This window comes from Pectinophora gossypiella, chromosome 13 (assembly GCF_024362695.1).
Source record: "Pectinophora gossypiella chromosome 13, ilPecGoss1.1, whole genome shotgun sequence".
NCBI classification, from domain to species: Eukaryota; Metazoa; Arthropoda; class Insecta; order Lepidoptera; family Gelechiidae; genus Pectinophora; species Pectinophora gossypiella.
The window spans coordinates 1,270,397-1,296,601 of NC_065416.1; the positions used below are offsets into that span (position 1 = coordinate 1,270,397).

The following is a 26,205-nucleotide window of genomic DNA, read 5'->3' on the forward strand; positions in this document are numbered from 1 at the left end:
TGATACATTTTGAAGTTAAACTGCTGATTTTCTCACGATAGCACCTCCAATTACAGTTCTCATCGCGACGGATACAATTCTGTTTGAGTTTCCGTAACGTTTGGAGTAAGACAGAGGTGAATGGGCAAAAATATATGTATCGTCGCCTTTTGACTAAATGTGCTGCAAGCTAAAAGTAATACTTCCATCTGTATACTACATTTATTACAATGTAAGCGCTTTTCTGAAAATTCATAATCCCAACAAAAACATTTTCATATAAGTTCTCGACCGCATTAATAAATTTGTCTTTGTTTAGAGAGTAAAAGTTCGAAGTTTTAAAATTTTCTTGTTGTTTGTGTACTAATACTAACATCCGAAATTTCAGCCTTCTAAGACATCTGGTAGTACCATATAATTATGATGAGCGTTAGTGAGTCAGTTAGTGTCAAAATCGGGGTTTTTTACATGTCAATAAAATCTAAAGTATAACAGCTATGCATTTGACTGCTGCATATCCTGAGAATTTGGTTTGTCTGGTATAATCCAAACCAGAGTTATTAGGGTCCAAAAAATCGACGAAACGTTTCGAGGTATAAAGGTAGGTAGTGCCTCTGCTCTTGCGCTTCGCTTTGCTCGTCTTGGTGGATCAGTCATATCTGATCTGGGAGTTAAAATGGCCACATCGAAGCAATTCATCGAAGAAAGCAATATTGCAATTTGACATTTGCGCATATAAAAGTAAGTGCGCAATGCAAACAGATGTGATTTTCTTCAACAAAACAATTGAAACTAGCTTGTCTATTGGAGTTTACCAATGACGTTACATAATTTATTCCCTGTTTGAAATGTAGATACAATAAACCTGTAATCAATAACGTGGTGGGCAGAGCCACAAGTTATTGGAAGGCAATTTTCGGACACTTTTGATACAAAGTTCTACAAATCTATTCATAACCGCTTTTGTCCGGCCAAGTAATTAATGCCATCTGCGGCAATTCTACAATAAGTCACGTCAAAAAAAAGTACATAACCGCCAATAACCTTTCAATAAAATTAATCTTGACCTCGTAACTGAGGCCAATGACCCCTCTGTCAAACGTCGCGAACTACTAAAGGATTTCTCGAAACAATTATTTTGTTTCTCACTTCTACACTGAAGCTTAGCCTACGCTTTCCAATCAAATCAAGAGTTTTAATAGGTACTTACAAAGGGCTTATAACTGATGGTCTATAAAATATAATTCAGCCGCCAATGTCTCTTCGCTTAGCGTTTTATAGCATGGCTATTAAAGTGTCTATAGTACCGACAATTTAAGTACTATATTTCGACGGTACAGAGACCTTTGTTTTAACGTGACTTAATGTAGAATTGCCGCGTGTGGCTTTAACTACTTGGCCGGACAAATGCAGAGTGCTGAGGGCTCGAACTTGGTACAAAAAATTAAGGTATCAGCCACGGCAACTACGCCGCGGGGGTCGAGGGTTTCGACCAATAGACACAGCGAATGCTATCTACATGGATAGACGTCGTACGGCTATTGGTCAAAGCCTCGATATTATTCGCAACATGCGCTGAACCGTAAAGACCCGAACCTTACATGAAGTCGTTCCACGCCGAGATTTTTTGAAAAATTCGCTCCCTCGGGATTACTTCGGTGGCCCCTGCCTACCCCCAATGTGCCCAAACTACATCATGAGGTGGCCAACAAGTGTTATTTGTTATTGTTGTATACACTTTGGTACCATGTCACATTAACTTTTTTGACAAATTGAACTGTCAAATAATAAATAAAATAATAAATGTCAAATATGTTAGTGCGACAGAGTCCTAAAGTGGGTACATTGTATTGCTCATGACTGTACGACCATTTTATGAAATAATCGAACACATCATAAAGTGATCAATTCTAAGATCTGGCCACGACGCATACCTAAATAAGAACTGTCATTCTCACCTCTCTGTCCTGCTGTCTCTATGGCTCTCGGCATGTCATGGGAGTAAGCTACAGTCGCTGCAAAAGATCGCGAGGAGTGGAAATCGGTTCTTTGAGCCCTACATCCCGTCCAGAAAGGGACAAAAAGGCCACAAAGGGTCAAAAAAACAAAAACAAAAAAAGGACAAGAAGGGACAGAAAGGGTTAAAAATGAGGAAGTGCTAGTAAGAGTAAGGGAAAAGAGACAAATACTGAGCATTATTGATAACAGAAGAGGCAAGATGATTGGACACCTAATAAGAGACGACGAATTTATTAAAACATCATAGAAGGAAAGCTAGAAGGAAAGGGAGGAAGATTAAAGAAAAGGTTAACGTCGTGTCTTATGGGGAAGTCAAGGAATTGGCCTTTGATAGACTGGAATGGAAAATGCTGCACCGACAAAAGCGTGGCTCTTGAATTGATGATGATGACATCCCAACAGGGAATGAAAGGATTAGAAGAAGAGAAGATTCCCACCTGTTGTCGCAACACCCTCTGGCAGGCGTCGGCAACAGCGTAGACATGTGGGGGGACCTCGAACATCTCGCGGCCCCTGTACTGGGCCATCTGCTGAGGGCCATAGATGTCTAGTGTCTTGTACGGGTTCACTGACACCAGCACCTCGCCGATGTATGTGTAGATTTTGTTGTGTTGGAACCTGGAACAAGAGAGGAACAGGTTAGAATATGTTGGTAAATACATAACAAACATTACACATAGTTGGTAACCATAACGTACTTCATTACTAACTAATAAGTATGTCGTAAAATATAAGTACTAATATAGTACTTTAGTCAAAACTAACAGCTACTTCCAACGGGGCAACGCTGCGAGCGTGATGGGCACATTCGGTCGAGAGGTGATAAAAGGGAGCATCTTTAATTGAGCTTTTTAATTTAGTTTTGCTAAGCTGGACCCAGAAAGTCACCAATATGAAGGTTCTCCAACGCGTCGGTATGTCCCGGAATTGATGCAAACTGTCAAAAAACGGAAAGTAGCGTATTTGGGGCATATTCTTAGGAATGAAAGATACCAGCTGCTTCAATTAATTATGATGGGCAAAATTGAAGGGAAAAGACGTCGAGGGAGGAGGAAGAAGTCATGGCTGCGGAACATCCGCGAATGGACCGGCGTTACAACCGTAGAACAGCTGTTTCGTCTTGCTTCTGACAGAGAAGAGTTCTCAAAGCTGACGGCCAACGTCCAGTAATGGACAGGCACTAGAAGAAGAAGAAGAAGAATTTAGTTTTAGTAGTATAGTTTTAATTATTTATAATCTTAATGCCTAAAGTAAGTTATTTTAAGTTATGTAGATGTTAATTAAGAAATTTTTTGCACATGTTTTGTACTTTTAGTAAATAAAAAAATTTAGATTAGAGAAAAGATTTTATTGCTGAAACACTTGAATAAAATTTACAGCTACTTTATTACTCATGTAAGTACGTAGTCGTTACTTGAGTCACGTCAGGGTGCCTTTGGCGGATAATAACCCTGACAACAGGGGTGATGAGGTTGGTCACCCACCTCACAACCCACACGATAGAAGAAGATACTTTATTGAAAAACGGATAGTACAGCACAGTAAAATACAGAGAACTCTACTGACAAGAGCTTGTTGTACATCCGTGAGTTAAACAGCGATTTATTCATTATTCTCCATAAATAAAGAATATTAACTACCTACTGTAGGCATAGAATAAAGGATAATAATACGTATAGAACGGAAATCTCCGCCCCGCACCGATTCGTATCGGGCGCCTACCTCACCCCCTCTGGGTCTTACTTTAGTCATAAATGGCTAAGCCGCTAAGGGGAAAAGAGAACAGCGCGGATTGTCTGTCTCGCTCGCACTTGGGCGATAAAAATAGCCCTGTCCTCACGGACGAAGGCCCCTGTTGCGGGTTCGAATACCGGCTCGAGCTCTGAACCTCCAAATTCGACTTTATGAGTTTGAATTTATGTTTGAATCATATACGTATAAATAATCAATTTACAAGGCAATAGGTTCGCCCGTTATTAGATGGAAATTAACACATAGCTGGTGGGAAATGGGTGTACATTACATACCTACTAAACACCTCTGCCTACCCGTTCGGGGATACAGCCGTGATGCTGTCTTATGTTATTACTTATTACGAACGATGGTGAAAATCTTGATAAAGATAATGACATTAACTTAGCTAGAATGTGGAAGTTTAAACCGCTAGTTTATTAGAAAGTGACGGTCAAAGATAATCCACGCATGGAAAATGTGTATTATACTCAGGTTAGAGGAAAGGAAAGCTGTGGTTAGTGGCGAGGTAGAGGAGCCAGCCGCTTCAGGGCGACGTGGTGACACCAGTCATAAAAAGCTTATACAAACCATATAAAAGTAATTGTGTACTGCGCAATGTTACCAAATGTGAAAGATGAGAAATGATTTATCCCGTTTTTCACGGGGCCCGGTTACCTAACCTGAAGATTTGACAAGTCTGGTTATTTACAAAAGCGACTGCCTGTCTGACCTGCCAACCCGCGAAGGGAAAACCAGCCCAATACAGAGTAATAACAACAGAACACAATAGGAAAAAAACAAGAAACATTCATTTCTGTAAGTCGTCATATCAATACTCGCACCTTCCACACACATATCCTTCTTTATACAATCCATCCACACTTTCTTGGGAAGTCGCCTAATCCTATATCCATCCACATTCATACTCATAACCTTCCTCGTTATATATTCATATTCATCCCTCCTCATTACATGCCCACAACATACCAACAATGCCAACTTTCATCAGCTAATTGAGAACTTTAATTCATCATCAACCCATTGACGTCCCCACTGCTGGGGGCACGGGCCTTCCCTATGAATGGATAGGGAGATCGGGCCTTAAACCACCACGCGGGCCCAGTGCGGATTGATGGTTATTAACGACTGCTAATGCAACCGGGACCAACGGCTTAACGTGCCTTCCGAAGCACGGAGGAGCTCGAGATGAAAACTTTTTTTGTGGTCACCCATCCTATGACCGGCCTTTGCGAAAGTTGCTTAACTTCAACAATCGCAGACCGAGCGCGTTAACCGCTGCGCCACCGAGCTCCTCAACCAAAAAGAACTTTAATTAAATAAAGACATTTCAACATTTTATTCCTTTTTTTATTGATTATAAGAACTTAATGTAAAAACGTTTATTACAGTAACAGTTGTATATTTTTATCAAAGTTATCTTAATGGCTCCAGTATCGGAATCGATAATACTTCGCACATAATCGTATCGATATTAAATTAATACATTCGAGTATAATATTACAACTTATAATTGGAAAATAATGTTGGTATTTCAACTTTTCTCATTTGTTTGGAAAGTATTTACATAAAACATAAAACATAAACTGCCATAGGTACGTCCCACTGCTGGGCACAGGCCTCCCCTCAATCAACCGGAGGGGGTATGGATCATATTCCACCACGCTGCTCCACTGCGGGTTGGTGGAGGTGTTTTTACGGCTAGTAGCCGGGACCAACGGCTTAACGTGCCCTCCGAAGCACGGAATCATCTTACTTTTTTCGGACAATCAGGTGATTCAAGCCTGAAAAGTCCTTACCAAACAAAGGACAGTCTCACAAAGTGATTTCGACAATGTCCCCATCGGGAATCGAACCCGGACCTCCAGATCGTGAGCCTAACGCTCTAACCACTAGACCACGGGGAAAGTATTTAAGTATTGTAAAAGTTACCTTCCCTGTGGAATTAAGGAGACTCTTTAGGCCTGTGTGTTTGTTTTTTATATCCAATTGTTTTTTTAATGTATACAGGAACCAGTTTCAAATATGATATTCATTCTGCATTTTGGAATTTTGGTGGGATTAGAGATTTTTAGCAACAGATTTAATAAGTTTATTAACATAGGTAGGTACTTTACTACTTCGAAAGAAAAACGGAATTAAGTAATGTTTTGTACAATTGTTATGGGCAATAGGCTGATTTCTTGTCAATATAAGGTTCATCAAAATCCATGTTAGGACTTCGTATCAAACGTGGCAGCAAGTTGTCTTTGATTACTTGTGGTTCTGCCCACCCCATTAAGGATTACGGGGTTGAGATTATTTACGTATGTGTATAATTGTATATTTTTTTACTATTACAGCGGCAGCAATTCAGTAAAACTAACACGGCAAGTAGCCTTAAAAACGAACATTGCCTCAACATACTTGCAATACGAAAATAAATACACTGTGTTAGCAACACCGTAATTAATACTGAGGGGGATGATTCGGCTCATGATTCTGAGTTAATATCAAGTGGAATCATACCCCTCAGTATTTGTTATGATGTCATGTATGTACGGGTGTTAGTGACACCGTAACGAAAACTTTGGGGGATGATTCAGACCATGATTCTGAGTTGATATCAAGTCGAATTTCCTGTCAGAAACTTATGTGTAGTAGTACTTATGTAAGCGTGTCTTCTCACTTATGCATAGAGTGCGTGCCAGCGCTAACACCATCCTGAAGGTAATTAGCGATAAGCCAGATTGTCCGCTTATGATGCACTGGGTACATGCACATATGCATGTGCCTAGTGCATCAGGCGGGCCTGGCAAATATTTAAATTAAATTTTGTTTTGTTTTGTCACTACTAACATAGTTTTTTAAGTTTTTTTAAGTTTTTGTAATACTAACAAATATGGGCATCTGTCTGAAATATTATTTTTTTTATAGTGTTTTTTAATTATTTGCAATTCCATACTTTTGCGACGGAAAATTATGGTTTGAATCATTCCTCAAAGCTTTCGTTACGATGTCACTAACACCCTGTATTATCCTGTTTATTTGTTTGTGTTCCTGTTTATCTCCACATCAGAGTACACTACACACGCATTCATGCATTCACGGTCGATATACCTACTAAAGTTCAATACTACGACAACCTATTGTGAATAGCCAGTGTATTGTAAGGCAGGACATAACAGTCAAATATACAAAATGTCCCGCGAATAATAGTACAAACGGAAGTGGACCAGCTCACATAATTATATCTAAAACTAATTTGATTGGAATTTAAAAATTCTATAAGGTTGCTAAGCTTTTAAAAATAAAAATGAATTTATTTCTGTAAATCAGTTACAATTACAGTCCCAACACAAGTATCTGATTTTAGTTACTGGGGAGACCTGTCCAATAATTGTAACTAATTTACAGAAATAAATTCATTTTTATTTTATTTTAGGTTCCGAACCTCAAAAGGAAAAAACGGTACTCTTACAGGAGCACATTATTGTCTGTCCGTCTGTCAAGAATTCAGGATCCTTCTCTGTATTGCGTGGAGATATCAAGTCGAAATTAACATCTAATACTAATATGTCACATAAATTGTTAAATAGATAATTATTTATAGCTTATTTTATTTATATAAATACCGACCACTTAACAAATGTTCTGCTTATGCCTAGTTTGGTTAGGACATTACAGGCTGATATCCAGATTGTCCGAAAGTAAGATGATCCGTGCTTCGGAAGGCACGTTAAGCCGTTGGTTCCGGATACTACTCACTGATGCAAGTTAGTAGTCGTTACTTGAGCCATGTTAGGGGCCTTTGGCGGCTCAATAATAACCCTGACACCAGGGTTGATGGGGTTGGAAATCCACCTCACAACCCACACGATAGAAGAAGAAGAACCTATGTAAAACTGTGACTTGCAATAAATGATTATGATTATGTCTGACAGAGAGCAGCAGTAACTGTCAGTACTATTCAGAGGCGGAGGACAGGAGTCCTATTACGGCTTTGAAATAGACTACTCTGGCCGCCATCCTACTCGCGTCAGACAGAGTACTACGGGGCAGAAGGCAAGAGAGAAACCACTGCTCTATTTCTCCCTAAAAAGTAGCATGGAGAATGCTACACTGACAAGACCGTGGCTCTTAAATTAGTGATGCTGATGATGATTGTCTGCGGTCCTTTGACGCTGTAAAAACAAAGATACAGTCCAAAGATATGGCCACTTTTATTATATAATTGCCCTCTGTCCTTGCTGTGATGATGTTCTAAGCGTACATAGGCGATACTGTGAAACAGTCTCAACTCCTAGCTTTCAATATAACATACTTACATTATTGCGCGATAATCGACTGTATATCGATTAATAATCGATAATTTTCTAAGCCGAAAGTACCTATCGATTAAATAGATTAGCGGTAAGGTGTATCTAATATAGATATTGAAAATTCTACAATTATATCGATTATAATCGATAGGCATTTCCATATAATCAATAAATTGTTTATTTTCAAAAAGACGTACAGCTTACTTGACTTATACATTTACAATTTTACATGGTTGTACATTGTCTCTAAGATATAATAAACCATCGTATCCTAAACTAAGTTCTTGCTTGAGAAATATTTAAATTATTTTGTTGTAAATAATCGATTACTTAGTCTATAATCGAATATTCGACAACACTGTCTTACATCATTGGCTAACTGTTACACAACATTATTAGTAACATATTACTATCTCCATGACGAGTAAACAATATTGATGTAACAATGTCTCCGATACATTACATCAACTATTTAATACTAGTTTGTATTGCACTGTGTTATATCACGCGTATTGACATCAACGTACATTGTTTCTATGTTCTTGAATTTCACTCTACGCGTTCCCGAGAATAAGAGTCTTGGCAGACAAACGGGTTTTTCGTTCTGTTAGATTTTATTAGTTATTAATTTATTATATTATATATAGCTACAAACCCATGTACCTATTGACTGACTGACTGACTGACATAGTTGTTCTCCCAGAAGGAGTGTCGGGGGGTGAAAATGATGTATGGGGGGTGTGATCGGGACCTCCCAGTGAGTATGGGAAAACTTCCAGATCTTGGAAAACTGCTCCGCATCAGGGAGACACCCTACCGTCTGGCAAAACTATCGCACCTGGATCAATTTTTTTTTCGCAAAACCTATTTAAATCTTGGTCAAATTCTATTGTGGGTGAAAAAAAATCAAAATGGCGGAAAAACAAGATGGCCGCCATACAAAATTTTGTTTTTCCAGAAAATGTCTCGGGGGTAAAAACTGTGTATGGGGTTGTAATCGGAACGTCTTGTTGAGTATAAAAATACTTCTCAATCTTGAAAAACTGCTCCGCATCAGGAAGACACCCTATGGCCTGGCTAACCTATCGCACCTGGAGCAATTTTTCTTTCGCGAAACATATTTAAATCTTGGTCAAATTTTATCGCCGGTCAAAAAAAATCAAAATAGCGGAAAAACAAGATGGCCGCCATACAAAATTTTCGTTTTTCCCGAAAATGCCTCGGGGGTAAAAATGATGTATGAGGAATGTGATCGAAACATCATGTAGAGTATGGAAATACTTTTCGATCTTCGAAAGCTGCTCCGCATCAGGGAGACACCCTACAGCCTGGCGAAACTATCGCACCTGGAACTTTTTTGTTTTCACGATACCTATTAAAGTCTTGGTTAAAGTTTATCGCCAGTGAAAAAAAACAAAATGGCTGAAAAACAAGATGGCCGCCATACAAATTTTTGTTTTTCCAGAAAATGTCTCAGAGGTAAAAATGATGTATTGGGGTGTGATCGGAACGTCATCTTGGAAAACTGCTCCGCATCAGGGAGACACCCTACGGCCTGGCAAAACTATAAAACCTGGAGCAATAAATTTTTCACGAAACCTATTTAAATCTTGGTCAAATTTTATCGCCGGTGAAAAAAAAGCCAAAATGGCGGAAAACAAGATGGCCGCCATACAAAATTTTGTTTTTCCAGAAAATGTCTCAGAGGTAAAATTGATGTATAGGGGTGTGATCGGAATGTCGTTTTTCAAAACTGCTCCGCGTCAGGGAGACACCCTACGGCCTGGCAAAACTATAGCACCTAGAACTTTTTGGATTTCACGTGACCTATTCGAGTCTTGGTCAAATTCAATCGCCGGCAAAAAACAAGATGGCCGCCATACAAAGCTTCGAACTAATACAAGACACGCGAGCAGCTTGCTGCGAGCGAACCACGCGACATCTAGTTATATTATATATAGCTACAAACCCATGTACTGACTGACTGACTCACTGACTCACTGACAGGGTTGTTCTCCCAGAAGGAGTGTCGGGGGGTAAAAATGATGTATGGGGGGTGTGATCAAGATCTTCCGGTGAGTATGGGAAAACTTCCAGATCTTGGAAAACTGCTCCGCATCAGGGAGACACCCTACGGCCTGGCAAAACTATCGCACCTGGATCGATTCTTTTTTCACAAAACCTATTTAAAACTTGGTCAAATCCAATCGCCGGTGAAAAAAATTCAAAATGGCGGAAAAACAAGATGGCCGCCATACAAAATTTTGTTTTTTCAGAAAATGCATCGGGAGTAAAAACTGTGTATGGAGATGTAATCGGAACGTCTTGTGGAGTATGAAAACACTTCTCTATCTTCAAAATCTGCTCCGCATCAGGGAGACACCCTACGGCCTGGCAAAACTATCAAACATAGAACATTTTTTTTTCCACTAAACCTACTTAATTCTTGGTCAAATTCAAAAGCCGGTGAAAAAAAAACAAAATGGCGGAAAATCAAGATGGCCGCCATACAAAATTTTCGTTTTCCCGCAAATGCCTCGGAGGTTGAAAATATGTGTGAGGAATTTGATCGGATCGTCATGTTGAGCATGGAAATACTTTTCGATCTTCGAAAGCTGCTCCGCATCAGGGAGACACCCTACAGTCTGGCAAAACTATTGCACCTGGAACGATTCTTTTTTCACGAAACCTATTTAATTCTTGGTCAAATTCAATCACCGCTGAAAATAAATCAAAATGGCGGAAAATCAAGATGGCCGCCATACAAATTTTTCGTTTTTCCTGAAAATGCCTCAGGGATAAAAAATATGTATGAAGGTTTTGATCGGAACGTCATGTAGAGTACGGGTATACTTCAAGGTTTTCGAAAACTGCTCCGCATCAGGGAGACACCCTACGGCCTGGCAAATCTATCGCACCTGGAACAATTTTTTTTCCACCAAACCTATTAAAATCTTAGTCAAAATCAATCGCCGGTGAAAAAAAATCAAAATGGCGGAAACACAAGATGGCCGCCATACAAAAAATTGTTTTACGAGAAAATGTCTCGGGGGTAAAAATGATGTACAGGTGTGTGATCGGGATGTCAAGATGTTTATGGAAATGCTACTCGATCTTTGAAAACTGCTCCGCATCAGGGCAACACTCTACGGCCTGGCATAACTATCGCACTTGTGACATTTATTTTTCCACTATACGTACTTAAATCTTGGTCAAATCCAATCACCGTTAAAAATAAAACAAAATGGCGGAAAAACAAGATGGCCGCCATACAAAATTTTGTTTTTCTAGAAAATTCCTCAAGGTCTCAAGGAAAAATATATATAAGGGTGTGATCGGAACGTCATCTTTGAAAACTGCTCCGCATCAGGGAGACACCCTACGGCCTGGCAAAACTATAGCACCTAGAAATTTTTAGATTTCACGAGACCTATTCAAGTCTTGGTCAAATTCTATCGCGGTAAAAAATGACGGAAAAACAAGATGGCCGCCATACATAGCTTCGAACTAATACAGGACACGCGAGCAGCTTGCTGCGAGCGAACCACGCGAAATCTAGTTATATTATATAAAGCTACAAACCCATGTACTGACTGACTGACTGACTGACTGACTGACTGACTCACTGACAGGGTTGTTCTCCCAGAAGGAGCGCCGGGGGGTAAAAATGATGTATGGGAGATGTGATCAAGATCTTCCGATGAGTATGGGAAAACTTCCAGATCTTGAAAAACTGCTCCGCATCAGGGAGACACCCTACAGTCTGGCGCAACTATTATACCTGGATCAATTTTTTTTTCGCAAAACCTATTTAAATCTTGGTCAAATCCAATCGCCGGAGAAAAAAGAACAAAATGGCGGAAAAACAAGATGGCCGCCATACAAAATTTTGTTTTTTCAGAAAATGTCTCGGGGGTAAAAATTGTGTATGAGAGTGTAATCGGAGTGTCTTGTCGAGTACGGAAAATGTTCTCAATCTTCGAAAACTGCTCCGCATCAGGGCGGCACCCTACGGCCTGGCAAAACTATCGCTCTCGGAACATTTTTTTTTCCACATAACCTACTTAAATCTTGGTCAAATTTATGTGCCGGTGAAAAAAAATCAAAATGGCGGGAAAAAAAGATGGCCGCCATACAAAATTTTCGTTTTTCCCGAAACTGCCTCGGGGGTAAAAATGACGTATGAAGAATGTGATCGAAACATCATGTTGAGTATGGAAATACTGCTCGATCTTGAAAATCTGCTCCGCATCAGGGAGACACCTTACGGCCTGGCAAAACTATCGCACCTGGAACTTTTCTGTTTTCACGAAACCTATTTAAATCTTGGTCAAATCCAATCCCTGGTGAAAAAAAACCAAAATGGCGGAAAAACAAGATGGCCGCCATACAAAATTTCTTTTTTCTAGAATATGTCTCGGAGGTAAAAATGATGTATGGGAGGTGTGATCGAAACGTCAAGCTGAGTATGGAAAAACTGTTCGATCTTGAAAAACTGCTCCGCATCAGGGAGACACCCTACGGCCTGGCAAAACTATAAAACCTGGACCAATTTTTCTTTCGCGAAACATATTTAAATCTTGGTCAAATCCAATCCCCGCTGAAAAAAAACCAAAATGGTGGAAAAACAAGATGGCCGCCATACAAAATTTTCGGTTTTCCCGAAAATGCCTCGGGGGTAAAAATGATGTATGAGGAATGTGATCAAAACATCATGTTGAGTATGGAAATACTTTTCGATCTTCGAAAGCTGCTCCGCATCAGGGAGACACCCTACAGCCTGGCGAAACTATCGCACATGGAACTTTTTTGTTTTCACGAAGCCTATTAAAGTCTTGGCCAAATTTTATCGCCAGTGAAAAAAAAAACAAAATGGCCGAAAAACAAGATGGCCGCCATACAAATTTTTGTTTTTCCAGAAAATGTCTCAGAGGTAAAAACGATGTACTGGGGTGTGATCGGAACGTCATCTTGGAAAACTGCTCCGCATCAGGGAGACACCCTACGGCCTGGCAAAACTATAGCACATAGAACTTTTTTGATTTCACGAGATCTATTTTAGTCTTGGTCAAATTCTATCGCGGTAAAAAAATGGCGGGAAAACAAGACACGCGAGCAGCTTGCTGCGAGCGAACCACGCGACATCTAGTTATTATTATTATAATATATATAGCTACAAACCCATGTACCTATTGACTGACTGACTGACTGACTCACTGACAGGGTTGTTCTCCCAGAAGAAGCGTCGGAGGGTCAAAATGATGTATTGGGGGTGTGATCAAGATCTTCCGATGAGTATGGGAAAACTTCCAGATCTTGGAAAACTGCTCCGCATCAGGGAGACACCCTACAGTCTGGCGCAACTATTATACCTGGATCAAATTTTTTTTCGCAAAACCTATTTAAATCTTGGTCAAATTCTATCGTGGGTGAAAAAAAATCCAAATGGCGGAAAAACAAGATGGCCGCCATACAAAAGTTTGTTTTTCCAGAAAATGTTTCGTTGGTAAAAATTGTGTATGGGAGTGTAATCGGAACGTCTTGTTGAGTATGGAAATACTGCTAGATCTTCGAAAACTGCTCCGCATCAGGGAGACACCCTACGGCCTGGCAAAACTATAGCACCTAGAACTTTTTGGTTTTCACAAGACATATTTAAACCTTGGTCAAATTCAAGTGGCAGTGAAAAAAAATCAAAATGGCGGAAAAACAAGATGGCCGCCATACAAAATTTTCGTTTTTCTCGAAAATGCCTCGGGGTGAATGTGATGTAAGAGTGATGAGATCAAAATGTCATATTGAGTATGGAAATACTTCCCGACCTTCAAAAACTGCTCCTCATCAGGGCGGCACCCTACGGCCTGGGAAAACTATCGCACCTGGAACGATTCTTTTTTCACCAAACCTAATAAAATCTTGGTCAAATTTTATCGCCGGTAAAAAAAAATCAAAATGGCCGAAAAACAAGATGGCCGCCATACAAATTTTTGTTTTTACAGAAAATGTCTCGGATGTAAAAACGATGTATAGGGTTGTTATGGGAACGTCTTGCTGAGTATGTAAATACTTCCTGATCTTCAGAAACTGCTCCGCATCAGGGAGACACCCTACGGCCTGGTGAAACTATCGCACCTGGAACTTTTTAGTTTTCACAATACCTATTTAAATCTTGGTCAAATTCAATCGCCGGTGAAAAAAAATCAAAATGGCGGAAAAACAAGATGGCCGCCATACAAAATTTTATTTTTCCAGAAAATGTCTCGTGAGTAAAAACTGTGTATGGGGGTGTAATCGGAACGTATTGTTGAGTATGGAAATACTTCTCGATCTTGAAAACCTGCTCCGCATCAGGGAGACACCCTACGGCCTGACAAAACTATCGCACCTGGAACGATTGTTTTTTCACAAAACCTATTTAAATCTTGGTCAAATCTATTCTCTGGTGGTAAAATATCAAAATGGCGGAAAAACAAGATGGCCGCCATACAAAATTTTGTTTTTCCAGAAAATGTCTGAGAGGTAAGATTGATGTATAGGGGTGTGATCGGAACGTCATCTAGAGTACGAGTATACTTCAAGGTTTTCAAAAACTGCTCCGCATCAGGGAGAGACCCTACGGCCTGGCGCAACTATCGCACCTCGAACGATTCTTTCTTCACAAGACCTATTTAAATCTTGGTCAAATTCTATCGCGGTAAAAAAATGGCGGGAAAACAAGACACGCGAGCAGCTTGCTGCGAGCGAATCACGCGAAATCTAGTTATATTATATATAGCTACAAACCCATGTACTGACTGACTGACTCACTGACTCACTGACAGGGTTGTTCTCCCAGAAGGAGTGTCGGGGGGTAAAAATGATGTATGGGGGGTGTGATCAAGATCTTCCGGTGAGTATGGGAAAACTTCCAGATCTTGGAAAACTGCTCCGCATCAGGGAGACACCCTACGGCCTGGCAAAACTATCGCACCTGGATCGATTCTTTTTTCACAAAACCTATTTAAAACTTGGTCAAATCCAATCGCCGGTGAAAAAAATTCAAAATGGCGGAAAAACAAGATGGCCGCCATACAAAATTTTGTTTTTTCAGAAAATGCATCGGGAGTAAAAACTGTGTATGGAGATGTAATCGGAACGTCTTGTGGAGTATGAAAACACTTCTCTATCTTCAAAATCTGCTCCGCATCAGGGAGACACCCTACGGCCTGGCAAAACTATCAAACATAGAACATTTTTTTTTCCACTAAACCTACTTAATTCTTGGTCAAATTCAAAAGCCGGTGAAAAAAAAACAAAATGGCGGAAAATCAAGATGGCCGCCATACAAAATTTTCGTTTTCCCGCAAATGCCTCGGAGGTTGAAAATATGTGTGAGGAATTTGATCGGATCGTCATGTTGAGCATGGAAATACTTTTCGATCTTCGAAAGCTGCTCCGCATCAGGGAGACACCCTACAGTCTGGCAAAACTATTGCACCTGGAACGATTCTTTTTTCACGAAACCTATTTAATTCTTGGTCAAATTCAATCACCGCTGAAAATAAATCAAAATGGCGGAAAATCAAGATGGCCGCCATACAAATTTTTCGTTTTTCCTGAAAATGCCTCAGGGATAAAAAATATGTATGAAGGTTTTGATCGGAACGTCATGTAGAGTACGGGTATACTTCAAGGTTTTCGAAAACTGCTCCGCATCAGGGAGACACCCTACGGCCTGGCAAATCTATCGCACCTGGAACAATTTTTTTTCCACCAAACCTATTAAAATCTTAGTCAAAATCAATCGCCGGTGAAAAAAAATCAAAATGGCGGAAACACAAGATGGCCGCCATACAAAAAATTGTTTTACGAGAAAATGTCTCGGGGGTAAAAATGATGTACAGGTGTGTGATCGGGATGTCAAGATGTTTATGGAAATGCTACTCGATCTTTGAAAACTGCTCCGCATCAGGGCAACACTCTACGGCCTGGCATAACTATCGCACTTGTGACATTTATTTTTCCACTATACGTACTTAAATCTTGGTCAAATCCAATCACCGTTAAAAATAAAACAAAATGGCGGAAAAACAAGATGGCCGCCATACAAAATTTTGTTTTTCTAGAAAATTCCTCAAGGTCTCAAGGAAAAATATATATAAGGGTGTGATCGGAACGTCATCTTTGAAAACTGCTCCGCATCAGGGAGACACCCTACGGCCTGGCAAAACTATAGCACCTAGAAATTTTTAGATTTCACGAGACCTATTCAAGTCTTGGTCAAATTCTATCGCGGTAAAAAATGACGGAAAAACAAGATGGCCGCCATACATAGCTTCGAACTAATACAGGACACGCGAGCAGCTTGCTGCGAGCGAACCACGCGAAATCTAGTTATATTATATAAAGCTACAAACCCATGTACTGACTGACTGACTGACTGACTGACTGACTGACTCACTGACAGGGTTGTTCTCCCAGAAGGAGCGCCGGGGGGTAAAAATGATGTATGGGAGATGTGATCACGATCTTCCGATGAGTATGGGAAAACTTCCAGATCTTGGAAAACTGCTCCGCATCAGGGAGACACCCTACAGTCTGACGAAACTATCGCACCTGGAACAATTCTTTTTTCACAAAACCTATTTAATTCTTAGTCAAATCCTATGGCCGGTGAAAAAAAATCAAAATGGCGGAAAAACAAGATGGCCGCCATACAAAATTTTGTTTTTTCAGAAAATGCATCGGGAGTAAAAACTGTGTATAGAGATGTAATCGGAACGTCTTGTGGAGTATGAAAACACTTCTCTATCTTCAAAATCTGCTCCGCATCAGGGAGACACCCTACGGCCTGGCAAAACTATAAAATCTGGAGCAATTTTTCTTTCGCGAAACATATTTAAATCTTGGTCAAATCCAATCCCTGGTGAAAAAAAACCAAAATGGCGGAAAAACAAGATGGCCGCCATACAAAATTTTCGTTTTTCCTGAAAATGCCTCGAGGGTAAAAATGATGTATAGGGATGTGATCGGATCGTCATGTTGAGTATTTCAGTACTGCTCGATCTTGAAAAACTGCTCCGCATCAGGGAGACACCCTACGGCCTGGCAAAACTATAAAACCTAGAGCAATATTTTTTTCACGAAACCTATTTAAATCTTGGTCAAATTCTATTGTGGGTGAAAAAAAATCAAAATGGCGGAAAAACAAGATGGCCGCCATAGAAAATTTTATTTTTCCAGAAAATGTCTCGTGGGTAAAAATTGTGTATGGGAGTGTAATCGGAGTGTCTTGTTGAGTATGGAGACTATTCTCTTTCTTCAAATCTGCTCCGCATCAGGGAGACACCCTACGGCCTGGCAAAACTATCGCACCTGGAACGATTATTTTTTCACAGGACCTATTTAAATCTTAATCAAATTCTATCGTGAGTGAAAAAAAATCAAAATGGCGGAAAAACAAGATGGCCGCCATACAAATTTTTAGTTTTTCCTTAAAATGCCTCGGGGATAAAAATTATGTATGAGGGTTTTGATCGGAACGTCATGTAGAGTACGGGTATACTTCCAGGTTTTCGAAAACTGCTCCGCATCAGGGAGACACCCTAAGGCCTGGCAAAACTATCGCACCTGGAACAATATTTTTTTTCACGAAACCTATTTAAATCTTGGTCAAATTCTACTGTGAATGAAAAAAAAACAAAATGGCGGAAAAACAAGATGGCCGCCATACAAATTTTTAGTTTTTCCTGAAATTGCCTCTGGGATAAAAATTATGTATGAGGGTTTTGATCGGAACGTCATGTAGAGTACGGGTATACTTCCAGGTTTTCGAAAACTGCTCCGCATCAGGGATACACCCTACGGCCTGGCGAAATTATCGCATCTGGAACTTTATTGATTTCACGAGACCTATTCAAGTCTTGGTCAAATTCTATCGCGGTAAAAAAATGGCGGGAAAACAAGACACGCGAGCAGCTTGCTGCGAGCGAACCACGCGACATCTAGTTATATTATATATAGCTACAAACCCACTGACTGACTGACTCACTCACTCACTGACATAATTGTTCTCCCAGAAGGAGCGTCGGGGGGTGAAAATGATGTATGGGGGGTGTGATCTGGACCTCCCGGTGAGTATGGGAAAACTTCCAGATCTTGGAAATCTGCTCCGCATCAGGAAGACACCCTACGGCCTGGCAAAACTATCACACCTGGATCGATTCTTTTTTCACAATACCTACTTAAATCTTGGTCAAATTCTATTGTGGGTGAAAAAAAATCAAAATGGCGGAAAAACAAGATGGCCGCCATACAAAATTTTATTTTTCCGGAAAATGTCTCGTGGGTAAAAACTGTGTATGGGGGTGTAATCGGAACGTTTTGGTGAGTATGGAAATACTGCTCGATCTTGAAAACCTGCTCCGCATCAGGGAGACACCCTACGGCCTGGCAAAACTATCGCTTCGGGAAGGATTCTTTTTTCACTAAACCTATTTAATTCTTGGTCAAATTTTATCGTCGGTGAAAAAAAATCAAAATGGCGGAAAAACAAGATGGCCGCCATACAAAATTTGGTTTTCCCAGAAAATGTCTCGGAGGTAAAAATGATGTATGGGAGGTGTGATCGGAACGTCAAGCTTAATATGAAACAACTGCTTGATCTTGAAAAACTGCTCCGCATCAGTGAGACACCCTACGGCCTGGCCAAACTATCGCACCTAGAACATTATTTTTTCCACCAGGCCTATTATAATCTTGGTCAAATTTAATTGCAGTTGAAAAAAAATCAAAATGGCGGAAATTCAAGATGGCCGCCATACAAATTTTTCTTTTTTCCTGAAAATGCCTCGGGCGTGAAAATGATGTATAGGAACGTGATCGGATCGTCATGTTGAGTATTTCAATACTGCTCGATCTTCAAAAACTGCTCCGCATCAAAGCGACACCCTACGGCCTGGGAAAACTATCGCACCTAGAACATTTTTGTTTTCACGATACCTATTTAAATCTTTGTCAAATTTTATCGCTGGTCAAAAAAAAACAAAATGGCCGAAAATCAAGATGGCCGCCATACAAATTTTTCGTTTTTCCTGAAAATGCCTCAGGTATAAAAATTATGTATAAAGGTTTTGATCGGAACGTCATGTAGAGTACGAGTATACTTCAAGGTTTTCGAAAACTGCTCCGCATCAGGCAGACACCCTACGGCCTAGCGAAACTATCGCACCTAGAATATTTCTGTTTTCACGAAACCTATTTAAATCTTGGTCAAATTTTATCGCCCGTGAAAAAAAAAAAACAAAATGGCCGAAAACAAGATGGCCGCCATATAAATTTTTGTTTTTCCAGAAAATGTCTCGGGTGTAAAAAATATGTATAGGGGTGTGATCAGAACGTCATCTTGGAAAACTGCTCCGCATCAGGGAGTCCCCCTACGGCCTGGCAAAACTATAGCACCTAGAACTTTTTTGATTTCACGAGACCTATTTTAGTCTTGGTCAAATTCTATCGCGGTAAAAAAATGGCGGGAAAACAAAACACGCGAGCAGCTTGCTGCGAGCGAACCACGCGACATCTAGTTATTTAATATTCGTACACTACATGGTTGAATGAAGAACTTTTATTGTGCATTGCAATACACAATAAAATAATTTTTCACATGTTTTATTTTAATTAGATTTATATTTACCACTCTAGAACGAGTAAATAAATATATTTCATTTCATTTAAGTACTGTTAAGGTTCGGAACCCTGAAAACTGTTGAAAGTTAACACTTGTACGGACACAGCGTGGAGTGTCATTGACCTTTTATTCCAATCGTATGAATTTGACGTAGACATTTCCCTTGAAAGTGTTAAAATATCTCAGTATAATAATAACTTCTCGGCTACATTGGGAGTATAGACTTGGAACAGCCGATATCTTCCCGGGCTCACCTTAGAAGTCATTTGAGGAATTATGTCCATTCCATCATAATGGATTCGTTTTGTGAGCTTTTATGAGTATACGGTCAGTGGTTGAACGTTGGGCTCACGATGCGGAGATCCCGGGTTCGAATCCCGGTGGGGACATATCACAATCACTTTGTGATCCCTAGTATGTTTAGGACATTACAGGCTGATCACCTGATTGTCCGAAAGTAAGACGATCCTAGCTTCGGAAGGCAGGTCCCGGTTACTAATTACTGATGTAACTACGTAGTCGTTACATGAGTCATGTCCGGGGCCTTTGGCGGCTCAATAGTAACCTTGACACCAGGGTTGATGGGGTTGGTAATCCACCTCACAGTCCATACGATAAAAGAAGAAGATGAATATAACGGCCTCCAAATAGCAGTTTTACATTTTGTAGGCTTCAACGCCGACGCGACGCATCAAAGCATGGCCTCATAAACACAAAAGAAATAAATCTGGCATAGTTCTAAACGTGATTGTTTCAATCATTCAATCTTGACGTTGAACCATTCAATCTGTCAATCGGTTCACGGTCCAATCGCAATTTAATCGGGCGATTAACACCTCCGTCATGGTTCGTTTGTAAATTGTTGTGCGTACAATAAAGTTGTGGACCAGAGTCAACGGAGCGTTTCCTTACAAATAGAACGAATAATACACTCAATATATTAATATAACGGCCTCCGTGGTCTAGTGGTTGAGCGTTAGGCTCACGATCCGGAGGTTCCGGGTTCCAATCCCGGTGGGAAAATATCACAAAAATTACTTTGTTATTTATTCCCTAGTTTGGTCACCTGAAAGTAAGATGATCCGTGCTTCGGAAGGTACGTTAAGCCGTTGGTCCCGGTTACTACTTACTGATGTAAGTAAGTAGTCGTTACATGAGCCATGTCAGGGGCCTTTGGCGGCTCAATAGTAACCCTGACACCAGGGCGATCCACACGAGGGAAGATGAATAGCCCGGATTCCTGCAGACACCTCCTAATTTTATTTTAAATTATATCCGTCATTTTCTTATTGGCCGAAAATGAAAGGGACGGATGATTGATTACTATTATTTTTTTAATGAAAGAATGACCCGGGGTAATAAAATGGGCATCTTACTAGGCATGAATCCAAACACTTAACATAACAAGAACATATAAACTAACACGTTATAAAATGTAAAACCATAACAAAATATGCTTTATTCATTAAAATAAAAAACGCGCGCTTGATTTAGAGATGGAAAGTAACAGGGCATATTATGTTCTGTAATGAAATAACAATTACTAATTATGTATGAGTATAACATACTACATACGCTTTGCAGACGTAATATTATACAATTATACATATTTCTAGACCAGTCTCTCGTAATTATCATAATATTATTATAAATGTTAAAATGTTATACACATAGTATTTTTCTGAATGGTTGACCCCTGTACCCAGCAGTTGTACATATATATATAGACTGTTTATACAGGATGCTAGTGACATCGTAACGAAAACTTTGAGGGATGATTCAGGCCATAATAATTCTGAGTTGATATCAAGTGGAATTTTCCGTCGCAAAAGTATGGAACGGAAAATAATTTAAATAAGCTCTAAAATGTTTATGACTTCTCCGACAGGAAATTCCACTTGATATCGACTCAGAATCATGGTCTGAATCATCCCCTTCAGTATTCGTTACAGTGTCACTAACACCCATACCTACTTGTATGGCTACTGTATGTACTTGTATGGGGTGTAAGTGACATCGTAACGAATACTGAGAGGGATGATTCAGCTGATTATTCTGAGTTAATATCAAGTGGAATTTTCCATCGCAAAAGTATAGAATTGAAAATAATTAAAAAAAACTAAAAAAATAACATGAATTTTGCGACGGAAAATTCCACTTGATATTAATTCAGAATCATGGTCTGAATCATCCCTCTCAGTATTCGTTACGATGTCACTAGCACCCTGTATGTGTTTTTCCTAACCTACTTCTGACTGTATCTCCAAAGGGGTAGGCAAAGGTGTATTCTAGACCTCGCCAGCTATGTAATAGGGAGCGACCCTATTGCCAATAACTCTCAAATTTTGGAAACCACGTGACATCAATTATATCCAAATATGAAACCTAACTCATAAAGACAAAATCAGTGGTTTATAACCTGAGCCGGGATTCGAACCAATTCTAGAAGATAACAATGCATGGGATTGGCTGTCTGGGAATTGATATTAGGCCGCCAAATTACTGAATTATATGGGTGAATATCAAAATGTGTCAAGTTTGGTGGCGACTGTCATATATTTTTTTCGTGAAAAATTGGGAATTGAAAAATTCCTTTTTCATGTCGAAACCGAGGATCCTTTTGGATCTTTTTCATGTCGGAACCCAATTTTTCACGAAAAAATAATATGAAATTTCGCCACCAAACTTGAAATTTTGAGATTCACCCATATAACAGTATTTTATGTAACCTACCTACCCCTTTACTAATTATCTTGTGACACGACTTACTCATGCTAGCACTCGTTAGTTTACTCGTATATAACTCAACTTGTGTGGTCGAACATTGATTTTCCAATATACAGGCCTTTGTGTTTAGTTTGGATCAACAGACTTCAACAATTGTGTACAATCTTTGCCCACTGATGTTTCCTAAGTGTTAACTAATTTAAACTTGTACAAGTCTTGCACAATAAAAGAATTTTATTTATTATTATAACTATGATAATCATCATCACCAGCCCATTAACGTCTCACTACTGGGGCACGGGCCTCCTCTATGGTTGGATGGATAGGGATATCGGGCCTTTAACCACCACGCGGGCCCAGTGCGGATTGGTGGTTATTAACGACTGCTAATACAGCCGGGACCAACGGCTTAACGTGCCTTCCGAAGCACGGAGGAGCTCGAGATGAAAACTTTTTTTTTACTATGATAATTTATTACTTAAATAAAAAATCCGATATTTTATGTTTTTTTTTTAAAAAAAGAACGTCCAGGGCCCCGTGCCGAGGTTTTTATTGCAGCTTCTTTTCTGCGGCTATACAAGTTTTTCGTCATGTAAAAAGTGTAACTATGTTAGGTACCTACTGATTAAAGATATTTTTGAATTTGAATTTGAACCTGTGACACTACGACGTTACCCACGCTTTCTACGAACTGGGCCATCACGGATTCAATATGGAAATAATAACTAATAGTCACAAGTGTACTAAACCAGAATTTCTAAACTCAATCCCTCTCCTTGGCAATTATTCCTTATATTTTAGACTTCCTAGACACGTTTACCGAAAACACCTATTTCCCGCTGAACGTCAATCAAGGCACAACGTAACCTCTATAAAAAAACAACAAAGCATAACATATCTAAATATAAGTATAAAATCATAATCAATGCCAAATGCGAAGCTTTCAAAACATCGCGTGCGGCGACACAACGCCGGTCGTTCACCCCCAAAAAGCAAGCACTAGTGCTCCCTGATGTCCCGACTTATGCGGGACATGACGGGACATCCCGATTTTTAAAAAACGTTCCAAATGTCCCGATTTTTCGTGATTAGTGAACCCAAATGGTTTCGAACGGGGATGCTCGAATTTCAAAAACACACGCACACAGAATCACAGTTGGTCTAACAGAAAGCTCGGTGCGGTGTGGGTACTTAGTTCGTCTTGCGATGGATATAACTCATGACTACCCCAATAGTCGTTAGCTTATGTTATGTTATACCAGCGACGATAATTATGTATTTTTAAAGTAATAATATTTCGGAATTTACATACATAATATAAAGATCACGCTCCAACGGGACATGTTGGGGTAGGTAGAGATCACGGAAGATCCTGACACCACCACTTTCGCTTAATTAACTTCTTCGGATTTTAACAATGATTACTTGTCCCTTGCACTGTTTTTTTTTTCTTGTTATGGCAATGGGTCGCTTAATCTTACAACAGTTACAGACATATCTGCCAGTGTCGATGTGATCGGAAAACGCTATGTTATACCCACAATCAGAGTCACAGCAATTGTTCCAATTGAAGCTTACGTCCCGCTCCTTAACACATCAAACATCACAAGCACAACACTAGCCCAAACCGTGGCTAAACGGAGACACTCGCAACGCCAACATTACTCTTCAACAGTCATGAAACAATCATAAAAACATCATAAAAACTGGCCATTGTCAGCTTTCAAGACTGCAATAAAAATTTTGCCAGTGGGTAACTTTTTAAAGTTATCTTCATAATGCCACCTTTACACTGTAATATTGAGGTGTAAAAAAACAATGGGCAATGAAAGAAATAAGACGTTAGGTGAAAGAAATTGCTGAACATTCGGTGTTAAGGGAAAATAAAATCTGGATGTTATAGCTAACCACCTGAAATAAAGCTTTTTATATACGAACTGAGTATTCTTAGCGAGGAAATCAGGTTAATTGGTGTAAACTGCAAATAATATAAAAACACGTGGAAAAAATATCTTAGTGGGTTCAGAAATAGAAACATTCGATATTATACTATGATATCTTATACCTTCGGTGTTATGAGTCATGTCAGGGGTCTTTGGAGGCTCAATAGTAACCCTGACACCAGGGTTGATGAGGTTGGTACTCCACCTCACAACCCACACGATAGACGAAGGTGTTATGCGCTTTAGACATAGCCACCTTTCGACGCAGCGTTATTGATGTTGCAAAATATCATATAACAGCATCTGTGGTCCAGTCATTGAGCGTTGGGCTCCGGAGGTCCCAGGGTCGAATCCCGGTGGGAAAATATCACAAAAAATACTTTGTGATCGCTAGTTTTGTTAGGGCATTACAGGCTGGTCATCCGATTAGCACGTTAAGCTTTTGGCGCCGGTTACTACTTACTAATGTAAGCAATACTCAACAACTCTGACACCAGGGTGGATCTGGAACTCTCGTGGGATATAGTGAAATAGCGATTACCAAGATAAATAGCTTTTAACAGTTGCTGCATCTATCTTCGAAACACGCTCTGCCCATTCCAATTTTATATTTTTGGTTTTAAGCGCGCACATACCGATATGACTCAACAAACCTATACCTGTGTTAATTAACAACACGTTTCACCAGCGGAGAGATCCTTGCCAACATATCAGTCAAAATTCTTCAGCGCCTAATAAATAAGACAATTTCTCTCACAATTTCGCAAATTCTCATCAGACACGATGACGTGTTAATCCTCTCACAAGTGGGTGAAGGTGCGTGTATTTCTGACTCTCCAAGTGGACCGCGATCGCGCATAATATTCACGCCAGTATGCGCATAATATTTACGTCAGACAAACATTATCGCTAGCCACAAAGATCGGGGTTCAGACAGGGCAGAATACCAGGATCTTGGCTCACGCCGCGGCTTCTGCTGAATAAAGTCCTTTTATGCAGGTTGTCCACCTTCTCCATATTAGCACATAACATAACATAAGTTCACGAGCTACCCAATTGAGGCAAAGATGAACTAGGTACCCACAACCCACCGAGCTTTCTGTTAGACCAACCTGATAGGCGGTGAGCCGTATCGCCGTCTACAACGGTCGAGTCAAATGTGGTAATGAAAATTGTATTTAAGGTAAATCAGGTCATTAGCTCAAATTAATATAAACGCTTTCTTAAGCACTAACGTAACACACATAAGTTAACTTATTTATTTATTTTTTATATTTATTATTTATATATTTATAAGCTCACGACTGTGTTCCTAATCTGAAAAGGGAAATGAAACAAACATAATCACTAAATTCACAATTGGAATTGCCTTTCTTTCGCAAAGGAATTTAATGGTATTCTGCCAATAGAGACAGAGAGCAATTTAAATCGGATATCAAGTAATGTTACGAAAGGTATCAGTCTTAGCTTTGAACTAATAAAACATTTCACTCCAATTATTGCGCCTGTAGCGACATAGTAGATATTATATAAGAATCTAAATATATAAAAAGAGAAACTGACTGACTGACATATCAACGCACAGCCTAAACGGCTAAACGTAGGCACTTGAAATTTGGCATGCAGGTACCTTAGTAAACTTAAAGCTTAGTTGCAACAAGATATTGCAAAATTCCCACGGGAACGGGAATTAACGGGAAAAACATTTGTATGAAAAAATCTAAACTGCATAAGTTAGATGCTTGAAATTTGACATGCACTCCCACACACACACAAAGATCTCTATTTTATAACACGCCACGCGGACGAAGTCGCGGGC

The 26,205-nt window shown here is 39.8% G+C and overlaps 1 protein-coding gene across 1 annotated transcript in view; it reads right to left on the reverse strand.

Annotated features, from left to right (window-relative positions):
* The window catches only part of LOC126371697 (unconventional myosin ID), a 77,995-nt gene that overhangs the window by 17,526 nt on the left and 34,264 nt on the right, over positions 1-26,205 (reverse strand). The window contains exon 2 of the mRNA XM_050017001.1: positions 2,436-2,616. Within this exon, the coding sequence (XP_049872958.1) occupies positions 2,436-2,616 (181 nt within the window). The remainder of the gene's footprint in view (positions 1-2,435; positions 2,617-26,205) is intronic.